Source organism: Bos taurus, chromosome Y (assembly GCF_002263795.3).
Source record: "Bos taurus isolate L1 Dominette 01449 registration number 42190680 breed Hereford chromosome Y, ARS-UCD2.0, whole genome shotgun sequence".
Classification (NCBI taxonomy): domain Eukaryota; kingdom Metazoa; phylum Chordata; class Mammalia; order Artiodactyla; family Bovidae; genus Bos; species Bos taurus.
Window position 1 is genome coordinate 18314964 of NC_082638.1, and position 21645 is coordinate 18336608.

General features: G+C 46.0%; 1 protein-coding gene across 1 annotated transcript; it reads right to left on the bottom strand.

The window, feature by feature from the left end:
* Nucleotides 1-3673: 3673 nt before the first annotated feature.
* On the bottom strand, nucleotides 3674-8756 carry LOC132344486 (melanoma antigen preferentially expressed in tumors-like). Its single transcript, XM_059884099.1, has 5 exons — nucleotides 8709-8756; nucleotides 7826-7892; nucleotides 6145-6464; nucleotides 5258-5860; nucleotides 3674-4499 (listed from the first exon to the last, which is right to left on the bottom strand). The coding sequence occupies exons 2-5, from the start codon at nucleotides 7859-7861 to the stop codon at nucleotides 3923-3925; spliced, it is 1536 nt and encodes a 511-aa protein (XP_059740082.1). The 5' UTR covers nucleotides 7862-7892; nucleotides 8709-8756; the 3' UTR covers nucleotides 3674-3922.
* Nucleotides 8757-21645: the final 12889 nt, after the last annotated feature.

Consider the following 21645-nt stretch of genomic DNA (forward strand, 5'->3'; position numbering starts at 1 on the left):
GGCCTCCAAAACTGGGAGAAAACAGTTTTCTGTTGTTTAAATCTGAGGTATTTCTGGTGGCGACCTTAGTACCCTAACACATTCTTTAGATCGGGAGTCCCTAGAGAGGGCTCACCTCAAGGACAGGCAGGATGTACACAGGTGATGACTCAGCTCCCACGTGACTCCCACCCATCAACAAATGCCCACCCACCCAGATTTTCCAGGAGGAAGCCTGCTCCTGTGAAACACTTCTTGCAGACCATTGCTGCTAAAGGTCTCCACCCAACTCTCTTTCTGGCCCCAACATCTTTTACTTCTCTTCTAGACTGTGAGGGACAGAACCTTGAAAACAGAGTGAGGCCTGTGCTCAAACCATCCTGGATGTGAAAGGGAGTATGTCTTTTAATGAAAAAAAAAAAAAAAAAGGAATAAAACCCCAGAGCTGTCAAGCAGAATACAATGAAGCTTATCACCAGATGTACCAAAAAGCCTTCATACGTTAGGTTAGGAAAAAGCAGAGGACATGAGTTCAATCTCTTCTGCAGGTAAGGTTTCCAGGAATGAGGACAGCATGATTTCTGTAGATGGGTTGAGAGCAGGTGAATTTATTGAAAGGCATTTGAGTCTGTAGCCAGAAGAGGAATATGAGTGGAGGGGGTATGTCATCCTTCATTTCCCTCTACCTCCAGAAGTTTCTATGATATGGGCCATGATCACAGGGCTCCCAGAGTTCAGGGAGAGAGGAATGTTTGGTGACTTCATCAAAGCCTGACGCATAGAAGCTGCCTTTCAGAAGCCAACATCAGATTTCTGGGCCATCTGTCAGGCTCAAGAAATGACCTACTAGGAACTCTCTGGTAGTTCTGCAACGGTGAGGACTCTGTACTTTCACTGATGAGTGCATAGATTCTATCCTTAGTTGGGGTTAGAAGCTGCAAGCTTCATAGGCTGGCCAACAAACAAAACAAAAAAAGAAAGACAGACATGACCTATTCCCACTTTTCCTTCCATGGACAACTGCAGGGTCAACTCCAGTGCAGGTCCATTGCTGTGGTCAGGGAGGAAGCTCCCCGAGGCTTGTGACCATGGAGAGACATGTGATCAGCCTGAGTGTCCACCAACAGGGCTGGGCACCTCACACCAACTGAGCACCTGGTACCCAGTAGGAGATCAGCCCTACAGATAAGGGCTGTATGAGAAGTGGACTCTACAAGGTGGCCAGAAAGCACACCTTTCAAGAGGGCACTAATCCAGGTGGCCAGCCTGTTCCGATTTTATCCATCTCTAGGGGAGAGCCAGGCATTTCCATTGTTCTCACAAACCTTTTCCTCTTCTACTCTCCCTGGGACATCTTTATATCAAGAGATTGTTGTTGTTCATTTGCCCAGTTGTATCTGAAACCCCATGAACTGCAACATGCCAGGTCTTGCTGTCCATTACCATCTCCTGAAGTTTGCCCAAGTTCAAGTCTATTGCATTGGTGATGCCATCCATCCATCTCATTCTCTATCACCCTCTTCTCCTTCTGCCCTCAATCTTGCCCAGAATCAGAGACTTTCCCAGTGAGTCAGCTGTTGCCATCAGATGATCAATATAGTGGACCTTCAGCTTCAGCATCATTCCTTCTAACAAGTATTCAGGGTTGATTTCCCTTAAGATTGACTGGTTTGATCTCCTTCTTGTCCAAGGGACACTCAGGAGTCTTCACCAGCACCACAACTCGAAGGCAAAAATCTGTGGCACTCTGCCTTCTTTGTGGTCCATCTCTCACAATCGTACATGACCACTAGGAAGACCATAGCCTTGACTATAGAGACCTTTGTCAGCAGAGTAATGTCTCTGCTTTTCCACACACTAAGTTTTTCACAGCTTTCCTGACAAGAAGCAACTGTCTTTTGATTTCATGGTTTCAATCACCATTGCAGTGATTGCACAGGCCAGGAAGAGGAAATCTGTCAGTACTTCCACCTTTTCCCCTTTTATTTGCCATGGAGTAAGGGACCAGATGCCACAAACTTAGTTTTTTTTAATACTTGGTTTAAGCCGGCTATTTCACTCTCCTCCTTGATCCTCACCTCATCAGTCCAGAGCGTCTGGCTTCTTGCTACTTCTGCTCTCAGTTCTAATTCGCTTAGTAAGAAATCGTAAAAGGATGGTTTCACAGGTTAAATGCAAGGGTGGTACAGAGAGGGACTGAACCTTAATGGACCATGACACATTGCAAAACTCAATGACAACTTGCACCACCTGCTTACCCACATTATTAAAGGTAAAGTGAAAGTGTTAGTCAGTCCTGTCTGATTCTTTGTGACTCCATGTACTGTAGCCCAACAATTCCATAGGCTCCTCTATGGAATTATCCAGTAAAGAATACTGGAGTGGGTAACCACTCCCTTCTCCAGAGGATCTTCCCGATTCAGGGACTAAGCCTGAGTCTACTGCATTGCTGGTGGGTTCTTTACCATCTGAGCTACCAGGAAAGCTCAAATCAAAATGATACTAATTTCTAGGACATTCCTAGATTAAACTTTGGCTGGTCCATGCTGGTTTCAGCTCCACTGGCCAGAAAAAGTGGTGTAGTTGGAGCCCTCCACTCTGAAGGGCTGATCTGATTATCATTATTTTGTTTTAGTTACTAAATATCTCTGAATCTCAGAGGACTAGGTCTAAGCAAAGAGGTCTGATGGGTAAAGAGAATTTGTTAAAAGCCTTAATGCTGTCAAATTGGCAGATAACCAGGATTTGGAGGAAATTTTATCTTTACCATGTGGCTTAAGGTAAAAACGTAAGGATTAAGATTTTTAAAAAAAAGGTACAGATGAATCAACACTGAAATACTCAACTCAGAAGTGACTTTTTTTGACAATTGGGAATGGATTTCCATCAGCCTTTGAACAAATAATTGTGTGTGAAAGTTTTTATTAATATAAAAACAAAATAAAACCTGTGGTAATATTAGTGGCATAAAAGCACACTTAGACAATGGATTCAAGGATGTTGGGTTTTCTCTTAGAAACTGGAGGCTTCCCTGGCAGCTCAGATGGTAAAAAATCTGCCTGGGTTAGGACGATCTCCTGGAAAAGAGAATGACTACCCACTGCAGTATTCCCACCTGTAGAATTCCATGGGCAGAGAACGTTGGGAGGCTACAGTCCATTGATTCCCAAAGAATCAGATCCAGCTGAGCAGTGGGAAGGTGGGCACGGGCTGGTGTGTCCCAAAGGCTCCAGATGGTCTGCTGGTGAATATGCCCCAGGACTCCGGGCCTGACGTTGTACAGTGAACCCATCTTGGCACTGCCCATGGCCCGAGATGGAGGTTTTGCATCTGCTGGATCCACTGAGGAAAACCCCAGTGGCTGGGTGGGGTTAGTAGTAGGGGTTCCTTGGAAGAAGATTCCCACCAGCGGTGCTCACTCCTGGACACTTAGTTCAGTCCAGGCCCTGAGGATGCACCTTGTATATGATGACAGATTGAACAGCCTCAGAAATAAGTGAGGAGGTGGATGCCCTGGAAATGAGAACCACAGGGAGTGGAAAGATGGTGCCCTGAACTCCTTTAGCTGATCCTGGCCTATCAGAGAGCATCTAGGCCCCACTCATGCTCAGGCCGTTTTATAGAACCACTAACAGGAGAGTCATGAATTTAAAGGGGAGAATCATGGTCACAGGTCACAGAGGACACCAAATGATTGACATTGAAGTTCCCTTTATTTCTTTGTAACAATCCAACAGAGGGGTAATGACCCCATCACCCTACCAAGCCCAAAATTCCCCCTCCAAAAATCAGATTCACATTTCTAACTGTGTAGGAACATATCTCTCCAAAAATCCCACCAAGCCCTCCCCCACTGCCCACTCTAAATCACTTTCTCCTGCTTACACTGAAAAATTGTCTGAAACTGTTGTGTTCATTCTCAGCCTGCCACTCATGAGCTGGGCTAGTCGGGCAAGTAGCAGGGGCACAGGATGGGCGCGGTGTCATAGAGGATCTGGTCACCGCAGTGTGGACAGGGGCTGGCGCTGACCCAGAACATGCTGGACCGCCCAGACTTGCACAGAAGCTGCTTGAGCCGGGCATGCAGCTGAGCCAGAAGGCCCAGGTGCAGGGTGCCATGCACATCCTCATAGCTCTCCAGGGGTGCAGGGTACAGCACGTGGCTCAGCTTACTCAGCCCCATGGTGTGGTGCAGCAGGCTCTCCAGCACAGCCATAGAGATAGGGTTGCCACAGAAGCTGAAGGTGGTGAGCTGGGAGCAGCCGCTCAGGGAGGGTAAGAGGGCACTGAACTGAGAGTCCATGATGCCGCACTCATCCAGGTCCAGTTCCTGCAGGGTGGCTGAGGTCCTCTCAATCAGGACCTGCAGGGACTCCAAGTTGAGGCTGGTCAGGTTGACCCCGCTGAGGCCAAGGTCCTTCAGCAGGCTGACGCTCGGGCACTGCGACAGGTATGTCAGGTCTGACTCCGAAATCAGGCAATTGGTGATCGACAGGGTCTCCAGAGGGGTGTTCAGGCACCTGGGGAAAGACAGAGCAGTCAGTGTCAGGGGCAGAGGGATATGGGGAGGAGAGGCCCCTTTCACAGGAACACAGGGGATCTCACTGGCTTGGAGCTGGCCTCTCACCTCCTTGACAGGAAGGCAGGGGTTCTTCCAGGGGGAAGGTCATGCTCATATGGTTATGACCTCCCCCTGCACAAAATGATGAACTATTTTTAATGTGGGAAACAAACTGTAAACAAAGATTATTTGCCTATTTCAGCTTACTAGTATTTTGTTCACAGGAATTAAGATGTTTGTACAGGACACGGCTAGTTGAATTCAACAGCAGGCTGGATGCAGTAGACATGGGCTGGTGGGTCCCAGCAGTTACAGACGATCCCTGGGTGCATATCCCCCAGATATCCGGGGGTCACAAACCATCCATCATCACCTACAATTCATCCATCATCACCTACAATTCTTTGTCATTCTCTGTCATCGTCTCAGCTAAGACATCACTCTCTCGGAAAGAATTCCCAAGGGCATCACACCTGACCCCCACTATGCGGACTCCCAGCACAAGTCCCATTTGGCAGCATCTAACCTAGGCCACGCCTCTGACCCTAACCAGGGAGGTGACCTGACAAGAAGCCCGGGGACAGAGCGGCCATACCGTGAGGACTTCCAAGTGGCCTGTGCACACTGGCCATGTCCCCAGCAGGCACAAATAGACACCCCGATGGTAAAGAAATGAAAGAGGCCAGGTTTTGCTGCAGAGCTGGCGCCACACCTCACCTGAGCACCTGGTGCAGGCGGCCCTCGAGGAAGGAGATGGAGTCCAGGTAGAGCTCCTGCAGGTGGGGCAGGTTCAGGAACTGTGCACTGAGCTGGTTGACGCAGTTCTCCTGGTCCGGGGTGGTATGTGGCAATATGTGGATGCGAGACAGCAGCAGCCGGCGCAGGTTGCCCATCCGGCCCAGGTGCGGCAGGAACCTGCTCAGCGTGGCCAGCTTCCAGATGCAGTTGACCTCCAGGTCCTGAATGGAGTCCAGCTGCACCACCTTCAGGATCTTCCTGATGCTCTTCATGGGCATGGTGAAGATCCTCAGCTTCTGGCAGCGGATGTGCAGCAGCTTCCCCCTCTTCTTGGCCTTCTTCAGCAGGTAGCTGAGGGTCTCATCCAGAGTGTCCTCCTTGATGCACAGGTCGACCAGCACCTCCACAGGGGCCTGCTCTGGCTTCAGCCCCGCCTGCGCCTCCACCCTGCACCTCTTCTGCATTGGTTGGGCTGGCTCAGGCTCCAGCAGTGAGCAAACACTGACCTTCATCCCGGACCACAGGGTCCAGAAGTCCTGGTGGGTTTTCCGGCGCAAGTCCAGCACCTGCAGCTTCCACCGCCTGTGAGGCCGCAGGGGAAAGGCTGAGCCATGCAGAGGCCAATGGGCACCAGGACCCCATGAGTTCTCTGCACTCCACGTACCACAGCTCCTCTGGCTTCTAGGTCCCCCTTGGTTCCCACTTTAAGGGATAATGGGGGGTGGCCCACATGCTTTTTCTGCCCTCTCCCCCTCAACCAGTCCTATACATCCAATTGCTTGTTTCCATATGAGTCCTCATCCACCTGCCCTGTCTGCACCTTGCTTACACCCCCAGGCCTCACCAGTCTGCCAGGTTGACCTTACCTGGGGCGGACCTCCTGAGCAAGCAGGACATCCAGACCATCGAGTGCTGCCTGGAAGGTGTCCAGATGAGGCTGGTGGTCTTGCATCAGGGCCCCCAGTGGGAGGCAGGGGAAGGGCCAGGCCTGCACCATCGCCTTCAGGGCCTCTGTGTGCCTTCCAGCAAAGGCCTCCATAAACAGTGGTGGAAAGAGCTCGATGGGCAGCTCCTCCAGAGCCATGATGGCCAAGGCCTCATTGCGCAGCAGGCACTGTGCGCCCAGCTCCAGGAGTCGGGGTGGGGCCTGGACGTTCATCCTGAAGAACCTCCTCTGGAATGAGTCCTGGGAGGACGTCAGAGAGCAAGGGCATGGGAGTGGGGGGTGGCGTTTCCTTCTCTGGTCAAGGAACCGGGGAGACCCTGCTGTCCCTCCACCCTCAGGGAACCAAGGCAGGGTCAGAGACATCCTCTGGCCACAAAGTCACAGCTTTTGTCCCACCAGCACATGGACAAGCATCTCTCCAGGCAGCAACAAAGGGACAAGGTGACCTCTTGCTCCATCCCGTATCTCCTGGCTGCTGCATTTAATCCCAGCCCTACTGGCCGGTAGATACCTAGGAGTCTGACAGCTGACCCCACTCTCTTCAGAGAAAGCTTCTGATTATTACTCAAGGGCTGAAAACAGGAATCAGGAGTTTAGCCCAACACAGCCTGTCTCTAAACTCCAACCAATAACTCACACAATGAGTGCTGTTAGGTCACTACATAAAAAAGTCACTTTCACTGGGTGTCTCTTCTACAAATGTTATTACCATTTGGTTCAGTGGACCAAAGCACTCGCATTCAGAACAAAACCTCCACTCTTTCAAATATTCTACAGATTTTTTTTTTTTTTTTGTATCCCATGGGATTAAAAAAGTCTTTAGCTTTTAATACAAAAAGAAACCCCCAAAATCCTTTAGGCTAGTCAAATCACAAAACTGTAAAATAATATGAACTATAATCACTGGTCTCAAACTAAAATGTAAAATGTCACCCAAAAATTCCTCCTAATTAGATGTCTTTCATTAAATCAATTCCAGGAACTTCCCTGAATTTCAGTGTGGAGGACTGTATTCTTTCACAGCAGGGGCATGAGTTCTATCCCCATCAGGGATCTATGACACCAGATGCTGTTCTGTGTGGCCCCATCCCCTAAATCTCACCCCACCCTAACCCATCCCTCACTGCCCCTACCCTGTCAAATTTTATCTAGTTAGGAAATGTTGTAATGATCTGTACAAGTGGAGAAAATCAGAGAAGCAACCAAACTGTCTGGGATAAAGGTAAAACTGCATGTAGACGGAAAAGCAAAGTATACAATTGCCAACGTGAATGGAAAGGCAAAGAAAATTCTCCACAGGATCGTGGCCTGCATGGACTGTCCCATGAAGACCCCAGCAGGTACATCTGTCAGAGCCCAATGCTCCAGCGTGGAGCAGTGTGCTCAGTCCTCAGACCCTCTTCTCCTTCCAGGACACAGTTTTCCGATTCTGGCTGAAATTTCCATTTCCAGATAAAGTGCTATCTTACTACTAGATTTCCATCCAGCTAAGGCTGAGTGGTTTTTGTTTTTTTACTTTCTCACTACATACAACTGATGGGATCCTGTCTGTTCACAATAGGTTACCAAAATATTTAAAAATATAAAAGAAGAAAACTAACCTGAAGGTACATTCGTTGGGGGAGTTTGGGCCACATCAAAATCAACCAAATGTTCACATTCAGACAGCTTTGTGTGGATGGTGATGTCACCCCAGAAAACAAAGAAACAAAGTAAGATTCCTGAGTATCACACTGTCACTTCTACACTGTCAGACAGTGAAACATGTTCCCGTTCACAGAGGAACAGAGGTGTAATGGAGGGATGATGGGTCCTCCAGATTTTGAGAGTGAAGAATTCCCTGGAACTGGTCAGATCAAAATACACCTAGGAGCTGGCCAGGAGAACAGAGGGACCAGACATTTGTAACAAAACCATGAAAGTACCCAAGAAAGTGTGCTTTGTTTGGAGGAATTCAAAGACTTATCTTAGCCTAGGCTTGTGAAATTGTCAGAAGAGGGAGTGGCTAAAAAGGGACCAGTGGATCCCTTAAACCCAAGACAAACCCAAGATCCAGACTTCCTTCCTCCCTGGAGGCAAAAGGGCATTTCCTTTGTGAAGCTAGGCTATTACATTTACGAATGTGTTTTAGGAGAGGATGGAACTGTTTTGGCTGGCCAAACCTTGGACAGGCATTGTTTTGCCTGAAAGCCACTTATGGCTTAGGGTCGTGGGCTCTCCTGAAGGGAAATAAACGTGGGCCAAGGACATAAATCTGTGTCAGCAAATGGCTGTAAACCGGAGGCTCAGGGGTCCTCTGCACATCCCAGCCTGGGCTCTGTCCAGCGACCTGTACCCTCAACATGACCTTCAAAGGCTCCTTCCCAATGTAGCTGGGTAACCTGACCTTCCCTCAGTGCCAGTGAACAAGAAATCCAAAGCGCCTTTGAAACCGCCCTCCCGCCCAACCCCAACCCCTCTCCCTCCCTTAAGGCTCTCACTTACAGAGATTCTGATGGGAGCTCAACTTTAAGCCCACAAATACAATTCAGTTTTTCCTCTGCTCTGCATTAAGAACAGGTAGCCACACGGACTTTCTCCCTGGGGAGGTGCAAATCCTGCATCAAAGGGTCTGGGTTGAAGCCCCTTCTGGGCCGGCTGACACACTGGTTCTGTTGAGGTCTCAGAACACAGACAGATGGAACCTCTCCACGCCTGGCATTGTGATGCCCCAACAATTCTATATGGAAGGCAAGAAGGAGGCCGTCCCTGAAAGCTACTCTACAGTTTGTTAACTTCCTGGATATGGCATTCACCAAATTCCCACCATCCCCATCAGCAGCCAGAGATGTGGGTGTCCCTTAAATAGAGTTAAAACCCCTAAAATAGGGTTAAGCTGGAATGTGCCTTAAGGGCACTTTGACTTCCGGCAATCACCTTGGCCAAACAGCTGCAGAAGCTCAAGATTAACAACGAAGAGAATCATCCAGTCCCTGATTAAGTAACAACCATGAGGATGCTGGCACTTTCCACCAGTACTTCAAATAACTTTCAGAGAGAAGTCGAAATTCACCCCTGGTTTCCTTTCCAGCCTGGTGAGTGTGAGAAAGCCAAGGCAGGGCTCTGCCATGCTCCACGAAGGAGGAACTGGAAGGCCTACTTGGGGGAAGATGGACGAATGTGCCCCAGTGAACATTAGGAAGAGCTAGCTGACTTCATAGGGACTCAGGGAAACAGGAAAAAGCAGAAGTCTAAGCTTGGGATGTTTCCATGGGAACTCAGCATCCAGGAGATCTAAGGATGCAGGAGGGACCACTGTCTTCAAATGATCTAAAATCAAGAAGTATCAGTAAAAAGTTTTTTCTAGTGAGGCAGGGGACAGGCCTCTATCCACCCCCAGCTCCACAGAGTCTGTTTGTGCAGGGGACTCACTGAACACCGAAGCACTAGGGGCTCATCTGCATGAAGACGTGTTCTTCTTGCCCAGTGTCAGGTTTGGCCAGGACAACTCCCAGGACCCAGGCGTAGTCAACCTGGGGGACATATCTACCTGTTTTTGTGTTGCACAGGCTGGTGCAGCCACTGAGCTCATTTCGTCATGGGAAGAGCTCATTCCCTCTCTAGTGGCAGAATTCCTTCTGTGACTGCAAAGCATCTGCTCCCCAGGGCTTTCCTGGGGCCCTTTGGAATGAATCTGCACCCAAAGAGTCACTAGAAATGTTGGAAAATGACCCTCCCTGGCTTCTGGAGGAAGACCACAGCCTGGATGATCCTCAGAGGCCCCAGACTGACGAGAAGCCTTGGGGACCCAGCCTCCAGCAGCCGAGATCCCACCTGGAGTTCCAGTATGTCTGTCCTCCCTCCACTCTGGAGTCAGACCCCTGCTTACACTGGAATAGTCTACCCTCTCTATGAGACCTCTTTGCCTCTTTCTGTGCTTGGCTAGACAGATTCAATGACATCTAGACCTAAACAAAAGAGGCCCCCTCCTTCTTCCTCCTGATTGAAGACTTGCCAGATGTCTAGGTCACCCTAACTCTAACCAGTTACTCCCTAGGGTGGTGATTCTAGAGGCAAAGCAACAGTAGGATGGAGTCGGTGGGGGAAGGGAGGTTGAGGGCCCTATCCAGGCAGGTAGGACTGCAGCACTTGGCAGGGGATAGCCCAGAACAAGGGGGAGGCAGAAAATGACAGCAGAACTAGGGGCCTAGACTCCTGGCTCTCAGAGCTGCATCTCATTTTCTGGAGGGGTGTCAGGATCGCTGAGGGCACTGCAGCCTGCACTTGGGGCCTAGGAGTGCCCCGAGGTGGTAGGGACAGAATAAGAGAACAGAATGTTCAAACAGTTAGCTTGAAACTTCATTAGGGAACTGTAGATAGAGAAGAAACTTTATGGGGTTTTGGGAGACCACAATAAGACTAATGACACTCAAGAAAATAATGGGAAAATTCTGAAACATGCAGGCTTGCTTGACACATAAAGCAAAACAAATGCTTAGCATCAAAGCCAGCTTGGATTTCTTTTTTTTTTTTTTTTAATTTTATTTAATTTTTAAACTTTACATAATTGTATCAGTTTTGCCAAATATCAAAATGAATCCACCACAGGTATACATGTGTGCCCCATCCTGAACCCTCCTCCCTCCTCCCTCCCCATACCATCCCTCTGGGTCGTCCCAGTGCACTAGCCCCAAGCGTCCAATATCGTGCATTGAACCTGGACTGGCATCTCGTTTCACCAAGCTAACTTGCTTAGCAACAAAACCATGCAGCAGAAGCATGAGACATGGCCCAAAATAATCAAACTGTGGTGGCAAGAGACTTACATCCTGGCTAGTGAGCTCCATGAGTTAATAACCCCAGAAACATGGTCTTTGGCCACTAAGACAACTTCTTTCCAGAATGTGCCCCCAAACAATAAAACAATAGCAGAAAACAGGACCTACAACCTGCCCAGTGATCAACAACTTACTGCTGCTGCTGGTAAGTCGCTCAGTCGTGTCCGGCTCTGTGCGACCCCATAGACGGCAGCCCACCAGGCTCCAACGTCCCTGGGATTCTCCAGGCAAGAACATTGGAGGGGGTTGCCATTTCCTTCTCCAATGCGGGAAAGTGAAAGGGAAGTCGCTCAGTCATATCCGACTCTTCACGACCCCATGGACTGCAGCCCACCAGGCTCCTCCATCCATGGGATTTTCCAGGCAAGAGTGCTGGAATGGGGTGTCATTGCCTTCTCCAAATCAACAACTTAATGCCTCCCCAAAACAGGCTCTGTGCATACAAAACACTATCACTTTTGGAAAGATGACTTTTCAAAATGAAAGACCTGCATTGAATTGAGACCTGAAAATATTTTTCCCAAGTAATACTACAGGGAAGTCTAGTGTGCTGCAGTCCATGGGATGGCAAAGAGTTGGATACTACTGAGCAACTGAAATGAACTGAACTGAACTACGATATCCTAGCCTGACCATATAGAATGGACAAATAAACTTCCCTGCCCTACCTGGGGGAGGCACTGGTAATGGAAACATGCTGTCTACTCAAGAAAAAGAAGATATTTTCCCCCCTCCCCTCTTCCTCTGATTGTGAAAGTGTAACTGAGTACTTAGGGCAACACAAGGCTTGTGAACCTTCCAAGTGTCCTCCTGTAATAAATGACTTCTTTTCTAGCACTTCACTTTTCATATAATTTCTTTCTAGTATTAAGTATTAGTCGCTCAGACATGTCTGACTTTTTGTGACCCCATAGACTGTAGCCCATCAGGCTCCTCTGTCCTTGGGATACTCTAGGCAAAAATACTGGAGTGGGTTGCTATTTCCAACTCCAGTGGACCTTCCCAACTGTACATAAAGGAGACTTCATTAACGTGCAGTAGAGGATACCCCCAGTTAACCTGTTACAGAAAATTGCCTCTTAAGTCTTTAAATTCTATATCAGTTCTATACCTCTGCTTGGCCGATTGCTTATTTATGTAGGTTTTAAGGTGAATGACCTGGGGCTATTTGTTCTTTCATGACACAGAAAGGACTGTGGTGCCAGAGCTCTTGGGAGCCCTGGAAACAATACCTAATAGTTTCACAGGGTCTGACTGTTTCTTTTTGCTTAAGGAAGATGCCAGTGTCTGTCCCTCCTTCCTATTTCCAAGGGCACATGAAGGGAGCACTGAGACTGGACACACAGATGAGAGAGGCTCAGAGGAAGTGGGTGCGGGCAGCTTGGGAGGGAATATTTCTAATATTTACAAAGTGGCTAGCTGGCATCCTTCTCGGTGACTGGAAGGGACACCTTGTGAGACAATCATGTTCATCTTCTAGTAAGCAGTATGTATGAGGCAGGTGACATACAACACAGGCATAACTAACACTGTTTTGTTAGGTGACATACAACACAAGTATAACTAATGTTTTATATTGGATATAAAGGTTAATACTGGAGAAGGTGATGGCACCCCACTCCAGTACTCTTGCCTGAAAAATCCCATGGATGGAGAAGCCTGGTAGGCTGCAGTCCAGAGTCGGACACGACTGACCGACTTCACTTTCACTTTTCACTTTCATGCATTGGAGGAGGAAGTGGTAACCCACTCCAAAGTTCTTGCCTGGAGAATCCCAGGGAAGGGCGAGCCTGGTGGGCTTCCGCACAGAGTCGCACAGAGTCGAACACGACTGAAAAACTTCCCTCCCTCCCCTCAAAGGTTAATAGAGTAAACCCTAAGAGTTCTCATCAAAATGAAAATACTTTTTTCTATTTAAAATTGTATTCAATTTATCCATTGATAAATGTTCACTAGACTTACTGTGCTTATCATTGCAGGATGGATGTAAGTGGATTCATGATGCTGAACACCTTAAACTTACACAGGGCTATATGTCAATTCTATTAATGTCTCAGTAAGACTGGAAAGAAAAATTAAAAAGCCATGATATTCCACTCAGGTTGTCTGAATAAACGAAAAGCAAGCAAGCCTCAAATATAATGACAGGCAAACCTGATCTGTTCGGTGGAGCAGGGCCACCAGGGTGACAACTCATGTTGAGAGTGCAAAGCCAACTTAATAATGTAAGGCACAATTATTGTATTTTCCCACAGCCATTCCGTATTTTTTATTTTATTATTTTTTTAAATTTTATTTTATTTTTAAACTTTACAATATTGTATTAGTTTTGCCAAATATCGAAATGAATCCGCCACAGGTATACCCGCGTTCCCCATCCTGAACCCACCTCCCTCCTCCCTCCCCTACCCTCCCTCTGGGTCGTCCCAGTGCACCAGCCCCAAGCATCCAGTACCGTGCATCGAACCTGGACTGGCGACTCGTTTCATACGTGATATTACACATGTTTCAATGCTATTCTCCCAAATCTCCCCACCCTCTCCCTCTCCCACAGAGTCCATAAGACTGATCTATACATTGGTGTCTCTTTTGTTGTCTCGTACACAGGGTTATTGTCACCATCTTTCTAAATTCCATATATATGCGTTAGTATACGGTATTGGTGTTTTTCTTTCTGGCTTACTTCACTCTGTATAATAGATTCCAGTTTTATCCATCTCATTGGAACTGATTCAAATGTATTCTTTTTAATGGCTGAGTAATACTCCATTGTGTATATGTACCACAGCTTTCTTATCCATTCATCTGCTGATGGGCATCTAGGTTGCTTCCATGTCCTGGCTATTATAAACAGTGGTGCGATGAACATTGGGGTACACGTGTCTCTTTCCATTCTGGTTTCCTCAGTGTGTATGCCCAGCAGTGGGATTGCTGGATCATAAGGCAGTTCTATTTCCAGTTGTTTAAGGAATCTCCACACTGTTCTCCATAGTGGCTGTACTAGTTTGCATTCCCACCAACAGTGTAAGAGAGTTCCCTTTTCTCCACACCCTCTCCAGCATTTATTGCTTGTAGACTTTTGGATCGCAGCCATTCTGACTGGCGTGAAATGGTACCTCATAGTGGTTTGGATTTGCATTTATCTGATAACGAGTGATGTTGAGCATTTTTTCATGTGTTTGTTAGCCATCTGTATGTCTTCTTTGGAGAAATGTCTATTTAGTTCTTTGGCCCATTTTTTGATTGGGTCATTTATTTTTCTGGAATTGAGCTGTAGGAGTTGCTTGTATATTTTTGAGATCAGTTGTTTGTCCGTTGCTTCATTTGCTATTATTTTCTCCCATTCTGAAGGCTGCCTTTTCACCTTGCTAATAGTTTCCTTTGTTGTGCAGAAGCTTTTAAGTTTAATTAGGTCCCATTTGTTTATTTTTGCTTTTATTTCCAATATTCTGGGAGGTGGGTCATAGAGGATCCTGCTGTGATGTATGTCGGAGAGGGTTTTGCCTATGTTCTCCTCTAGGAGTTTTATAGTTTCTGGTCTTACGTTGAGATCTTTAATCCATTTTGAGTTTATTTTTCTGTATGGTGTTAGACAGTGTTCTAGTTTCATTCTTTTACAAGTGGTTGACCAGTTTTCCCAGCACCACTTGTTAAAGAAATTGTCTTTAATCCATTGTATATTCTTGCCACCTTTGTCAAAGATGAGGTGTCCATATGTGCGTGGATTTATCTCTGGGCTTTCTATTTTGTTCCATTGATCAATATTTCTGTATTTGTGCCAGTACCATACTGTCTTGATAACTGTGGCTTTGTAATAGAGTCTGAAGTCAGGTAGGTTGATTCCTCCAGTTGCATTCTTCTTTCTCAAGATAGCTTGGGCTATTCGAGGTTTTTTTGTATTTCCATACAAATTGTGAAATTATTTGTTCTAGCTCTGTGAAGAATACCATTGGTAGCTTCTTAGGGATTGCATTGAATCTATGAATTGCTTTGGGTAGTATACTTATTTTCACTATATTGATTCTTCCAATCCATGAACATGGTATATTTCCCCATCTATTAGTGTCCCCTTTGCTTTCTTTCACCAGTGTTTGATAGTGTTCTATATATAGGTCTTTAGTTTCTTTAGGTAGATAAATTCCTAAGTATTTCATTCTTTCCGTTGCAATGGTGACTGGAATTGTTTCCTTAATTTCTCTTTCAGTTTTCTCAGTATTAGTGTATAGGAATGCAAGGGATTTCTGTGTGTTGATTTTATATCCTGCAACTTTACTATAATCATTGATTAGTTCTAGTAATTTTCTGGTGGAGTCTTTAGGGTTTTCTATGTAAAGGATCATGTCATCTGCAAACAGTGAGAGTTTTACTTCTTCTTTTCCAATTTGGATTCCTTTTATTTCTTTTTCTGCTCTGATTGCTGTGGCCAAAACTTCCAAAACTATGTTGAATAGTAATGGGGAAAGTGGGCACTCTTGTCTTGTTCCTGACTTTAGAGGAAATGCTTTCAATTTTTCACCATTGAGGATAATGTTTGCTGTGGGTTTGTCATATATAGCTTTTATTATGTTGAGGTATGTTCCTTCTATTCCTGCTTTCTGGAGAGTTTTTATCATAAATGGATGTTGAATTTTGTCAAAGGCTTTCTCAGCATCTATTGAGATAATCATATGGTTTTTGTTTTTCAATTTGTTAATGTGGTGTATAACCTTGATTGATTTGCAGATATTGAAGAATCCTTGCACCCCTGGGATAAAGCCCACTTGGTCCTGGTGTATGGTCTTTTTAATGTGTTGTTGGATTCTGATTGCTAGAATTTTGTTAAGGATTTTTGCATCTATGTTCATCAGTGATATTGGCCTGTAGTTTTCTTTTTTTGTGGGATCTTTGTCAGGTTTTGGTATTAGGGTGATGGTGGCCTCATAGAATGAGTTTGGATGTTTACCTTCCTCTGCAATTTTCTGGAAGAGTTCGAGCAGGATAGGTGTTAGCTCTTCTCTAAATTTTTGGTAGAATTCAGCTGTGAAGCTGTCTGGACCTGGGCTTTTGTTTGCTGGAAGATTTTTGATTACGGTTTCAATTTGTGTGCTTGTGATGGGTCTGTTAAGATTTTCTAATTCTTCCTGTTCCAGTTTTGGAAAGTTGTACTTTTCCAAGAATTTGTCCATTTCTTCCACGTTGTCCATTTTATTGGCATATAATTGTTGATAGTAGTCTCTTATAATCCTTTGCATTTCTGTGTTGTCTGTTGTGATCTCTCCATTTTCATTTTGTGTGTGTGCCTTTCTCAGCCCTGTGCCTGCCGACTGTGCAACCATTGTGTGTGTGTGTGTGTGTGTGTGTGTGTGCTGTTCTCAGCCCTGTGCCCTGGCGACTGTGCAACCAGTTTGTGTGTGTGTGTGTGTGTGTGTGTGTGTGTGTGTGCTGTTCTCAGCCCTGTGCCCTGGCGACTGTGCAACTGTTTTGTGTTTGTGTTTGTGTTTTCCCCTTAGTGAGCTGTGCAATCTTGATAGACCCAAGATCCTTGAGATTCAGGTTCAGCCTGACTGCGCCCCCAGCAGTTGCCTTCACATGTGCAGAGAGCGGGCATGTGCCCAACTCAGCCTCGTGGTCAATCAGATTGCAGGCGGGGATACCAGGCAGCCAATCATCGGTGGCAGTGGGAGGGCCTGTAGGGGCAGCTGCAGTGGTGCCCCAGGCCTGAGGAGGCCTCGTTGCCTCAGGCATAACCCCGGAACTACCTAGTGGCAGGTGAGCACAGGCAGTTCTGGCACCGTTGCCAAATGAGACCGCCAAAGCCAGGGGCGTGGTGCCACCAAACGGGTGCCTGAGGGCCTAGGGGAGGTTTTCTCGGTGCCCCACGCACGCGGAGCCTTGCTCGGCGGGGCGGCCTGTGAGGGCCGGTGGGCCCTCAGGACAAAGCGTGCGGCTGGGCCCACAGGCCCCCGAGTCCCCTTTCGCCATCTCCAGTCTAGTCTGTGCTGACGTTGCTGCTCTCTGGCGGCCTTCCGCCCCCGGTGGTGGGAGGAGCCAGCTAAGTGGAAGGGCCTGTCAGGCCCCTGGCCCCCACCAAGGTCTTCTGTGGAACATAATGTGTTTAAACACACACACACACACAAATCTTCACCGTGGGTTTGTGGCTCCGCCCGACCCAGTCCTGAACCCAGGCATAGTCAGGCGTGCGCAGCATAAAAACGTCGATCTAGTGGCCTCTTCACTGCCGCAGTGGCTTGATCATTTTCCTGTTTCCTATGCGGTCCTCAGACTCCAGGGTGCCCCTGTCCCTGGGGGCCCCAAGATTCAGGCCTTTGGTTCAGATAGTTGGCAAATGAGGTATTTGTTTGTTTGTTTGTTACTGAGAGAAGGCAACAGGAATTCAATCGCTTGGCTCTGGCTGAGTGTGAGACGCCTGGTCAGCAGCCCGTAGGGTAGGTCCTGGGGGATAGAATATTCCCGGAACACGTGACTCACCTTGACCCCAGGATGTGACCTTCTCCTGCCTGGGAAGTGTCAAGCGCTCAGGTTTTCAGTGTGCTCCTGAGGTAAGGTGACAGACATCTTTACAATAAGGAGTAAAGTTGTGTCTTTCTTGCCTTCTGTTTTTCTCCTTTCATTCATGGGCTGACACGTTGTAGTTGAGAGAGATTTCTCCTGATTGGGGATTAGCTGACCCTGAATGCAGGTGATAACTTCAGGGAAGTCATGGTTTCAAGTCACTCTGAAGCTCTCCGAGTTGCAACCTTAGAAACAGGCAATGGGGCTAGTGGCTTGCTTTCCCCTGCCTTCTTGAAAGAAAAAAAGTAAGAGCACCATGGGTTTAAGGTGTGTACAGATGACTCCTACAACTTGGTGAGGCCAAAATGGGGCAATGCACATATCCTAAGGTTTTAGCTATAAAATCAAAGTAATGAAGGTGTGGGTGTTGCATGGTTGCCTGGTGGTTAGGATTCTGGGCTTTCACTGAAGTGGTCTGGGTTCCATCTCTGGTCAGGGAAATGGGATCCCACAAGCCAAGCAGCATGGCCAAATAAATAAAAGAATAAAGTGGTTTGTTCAGAGAAAATGTCATGTGGTTTAACATGTTTACATGGGATATCTTACTCATTTCTGTACCCTTAAGGGCTTTATTTCATTAAGTAGTTGAACTCCACCGGATGGAGGCCGGGGAGCATCTGAGTTCATTTCATGCCAGTAAGCAAGATCTTGTGCCTACAGCTCTGTTGTATAGTTATATAATGCTGGTACAGTTTTGAACTTCACAGCATATCAGTGTTGCCATGTTTTGTTTTGGTCACACCATGTGACTTCATAGGATCTTAGTTCCCCAACCAGGGATCGAACACAGGATCCTGGAAGTGAGAGGGCTGAGTCTTAACCACTGGACTGCCAGGCAACTCCTGTTTTTAGAAGTTTTGGTTTTTTGGTGTGTTTTAACTTTTGCCAAATATACAGGAGAACTATTCTGTGTGAAAGTATGATGTGAATGATATTAAAATTCAAAATGTTTGTGTTGTACATATTATCTCAAAATTGAATACTTTGAAAGAACTTAAATTTGTTGTCTTGGTCTAGAATCCAGTTGGGTAGTTTAGCCCCAGTGTCTCTCCTGAGGTTGTAGTCCAGCTTTTATTTGGTTTGGCAACCTCTGAAGACTTGGCTTGCTGAATCTAAGCTCTCTCACTTGGCTGTACTCAAATGAGCCCTCAGTTCCCTCTGTGGGCCTCTCCAAGGGGCTGCTCGTATGGAGGCTGCTGTCTTTTCTCAGAATGAGTGATTCAGAAAAGAACGTGCGCCCAAGATAAAGTGCAGAGTCTTTTTCCAGAAGTTACACATCTTCACTTCTGTGTTTGCTAAGTCTCACACCTCAACACTGTGATAGTTTGAGCGAGAAGTACACAGGGGTGGGAATATCAAGAGATGTGATTCTCTTGGGGTCATCTTGAAGGCTGATTTCCATACCCATTAATCCACCATGCCAACCTTTCTTCATATGATCTCAGTTCTGTTACTGTGAGTGAATTATTTGGCTTGTGTACACTTCTTGTGTGCTCAGTTCAGTTCAGTTCAGTTCAGTCACTCAGTCGTGTCCAATTCTTTGTGACCCCATGAATCGCAGCATACCAGGCCTCCCTGTCCATCACAAACTCCCGGAGGTCACTCAGACTCAAGTCCATCGAGTCAGTGATACCATCCAGCCATCTCATCCTCTGTCGTCCCCTTCTCTTCCTGCCCCCAATCCCTCCCAGCATCAGAGTCTTTTCCAATGAGTCAGCTCTGCTAGATCTACTCAATTCTTGTTTATTCAGTGATATTCTAGCAAGTCTCTTCTTTGTCCTGGATTAAGTTTTCTGTTTCTCTGAACGGTTCCCATCAGCAAACAGACTGACTATAATGGCACCTCTCATTAAAAATCTGTCTTTTCGTGACACATCCTGCTTCTGCTTCTTTTATTTCATATTTTCTTATTATAGACTTCTACAGAGTTGTTTGTAGAATTTATCTTCAATTCCCTCATTTTCCTTGTAATCCCCTCTTGTCAAGATCACCAGTGAATTCCAAATGTTAAACTCAATGGTCAATGTTTAGTTTTTATTTTATTTATTGGCAGCCTTTATCAGAGTAGTTCAATTCTTCCTGCCCCCCAAAAATGTTTCATTTGGATTACAGAATGCTTCTCTTTCCTGCTTCTCTTCTACCTACAGTTTTCCTGCATACAATGCATGACCTTTGTGCCTGGCTTTATTCGGATATAATGTTTTCTTTTTAAACATTTATTTATTTAGCTATGTAGCATGTGGGATCTTAGTTCCCAGCCCAGGGATAGAACCTGTGCAGAGTCTTAAACACTGGATCTCCAGGGAAGTCCCCTATTTTGTGTGTTTTCAAGAAAATCCATTTCATGCATGTATAGCAGTACATGTTTTTTTTTTTTTTTTTTAATGGCTGAATATGGTATATGTCTTACATGTAGTCCATTGTGAGCATATACCAGAGTTTATTAATACATTCAACAATTCCTGGATAATATTTGGATGGCGTACTCTCAATGGCTATTGTAAGTAATGTTGCTGTGAACATTGTTTTTGCATGGACTTAACATTTTCAGTTTTTATGGATGTATACAAAACAGTGAAATTGCTGGATCATATTTCTCAGTTCAATTCAGTTGCTCAATCGTGTCCGACTCTTTGTGACCCCATGAACCGCAGAACACCAGGCCTCCCTGTCCATTACCATCTCCCAGAGTTCACTCAAACCCACATCCATCAAATCGGCGATGCCATCCAGCCATCTCATCCTCTGTCATCCCCTTTTCTTCCTGCCCCCAAACTCTCCCAGCATCAGAGTCTTTTCCAATGAGTCATCTCTTTGCATGAGGTAGCCAAAGTACCGGAGTTTCAGCTTTAGCATCATATCTTCCAAAGAACACCCAGGACTGGTCTCCTTTAGAATGGACTGATTGGATCTCCTTGAAGTCTACGGGACTCTCAAGAGTCTTCTCCAACACCACAGTTCAAAAGCATCAATTCTTCGGCACTCAGCTTTCTTCACAGTCCAACTCTCACATCCATACATGACCACTGGAAAAACCATAGCCTTGACTAGACAGACCTTTGTTGGCAAAGTAATGTCTCTGCTTTTGAACGTGCAATCTCTGTTGGTCATAACTTTTCTTCCAAGGAGTAAGCGTCTTTTAATTTCATGGCTGCAGTCACCATCTGCAGTGATTTTGGAGCCCAGAAAAATAAATCAGCCACTTTCCCCACTGTTTCCCTATCTATTTGCAATGAAAAGATCAGACCAGATGCCATGATCTTAGTTTTCTGAATGTTGAGCTTTAAGCCAACTTTTTCACTCTCATGAAGAGGCTTTTTAGTTCCTCTTCACTTTCTGCCATAAGGATGGTGTCATCTGCATATCTGATGTTATTGATATTTTCCCAGCAATCTTGATTCCAGCTTGTGCTTCTTCCAGTACAGCATCTAGTCTATATTTGATTTGTGAGGTCCTTACAAGTTGTACCATTTTATAGCAATTACATCAACAATATATGAAGCTTCCTTTTCTCCACATCCTCTGCAGCACTTGTTACTATTCCTCTTTTTGATTATAGCCAAGCTAATGGGTGTGAAGTAGTATCTCACTGAGACTAATTTACATTTTCCTAATCATGTTAAGCAGTATTTTTTATGATTGTTGGCCATTGGTATATCATCTTTGGTGGAAAGTCTATTCAAAATTTTTTCCTGGTTGCTAAATGTTTTGTTTCCTTTTTTACTGTTGTAAAAAATGTAACTTAAATTTTACCATTTTAAGTATTTTTACATGCTAAGTATTTCACACACTTTCATCAGCCTTTTTGGAGAAGGAAATGGCAACCCACTTCAGTATTATTGCCTGGAGAATCCCATGGACAAAGGAACCTGATAGGCTATAGTCAATGGGAACTCAAAGAGTCAGACACAACTGAGCGACTAAAACACACACACACACATAGTCACAGTGTTGTTGTGTTGTTGTTGTCATTGTTTTAGCTGGGCTATTCAGCCTGCATGATAGTTCCCTGGTTGAGGATCATACCCAGGCCCCTGACAGGAAAGTGTGGA

What these genes read in the sequence shown, in the direction of transcription:
- LOC132344486 (XM_059884099.1), bottom strand. Translation starts at nt 7,861, where the DNA reads ATGTGGCCCAAACTCCCCCAACGAATGTACCTTCAG. An exon ending in CCCAACGAATGTACCTTCAG is followed by an intron (nt 6,465 to 7,825) that starts GTTAGTTTTCTT and finishes ACGTCCTCCCAG; the next exon opens with GACTCATTCCAGAGGAGGTT. An exon ending in GCTCAGGAGGTCCGCCCCAG is followed by an intron (nt 5,861 to 6,144) that starts GTAAGGTCAACC and finishes GCGGCCTCACAG; the next exon opens with GCGGTGGAAGCTGCAGGTGC.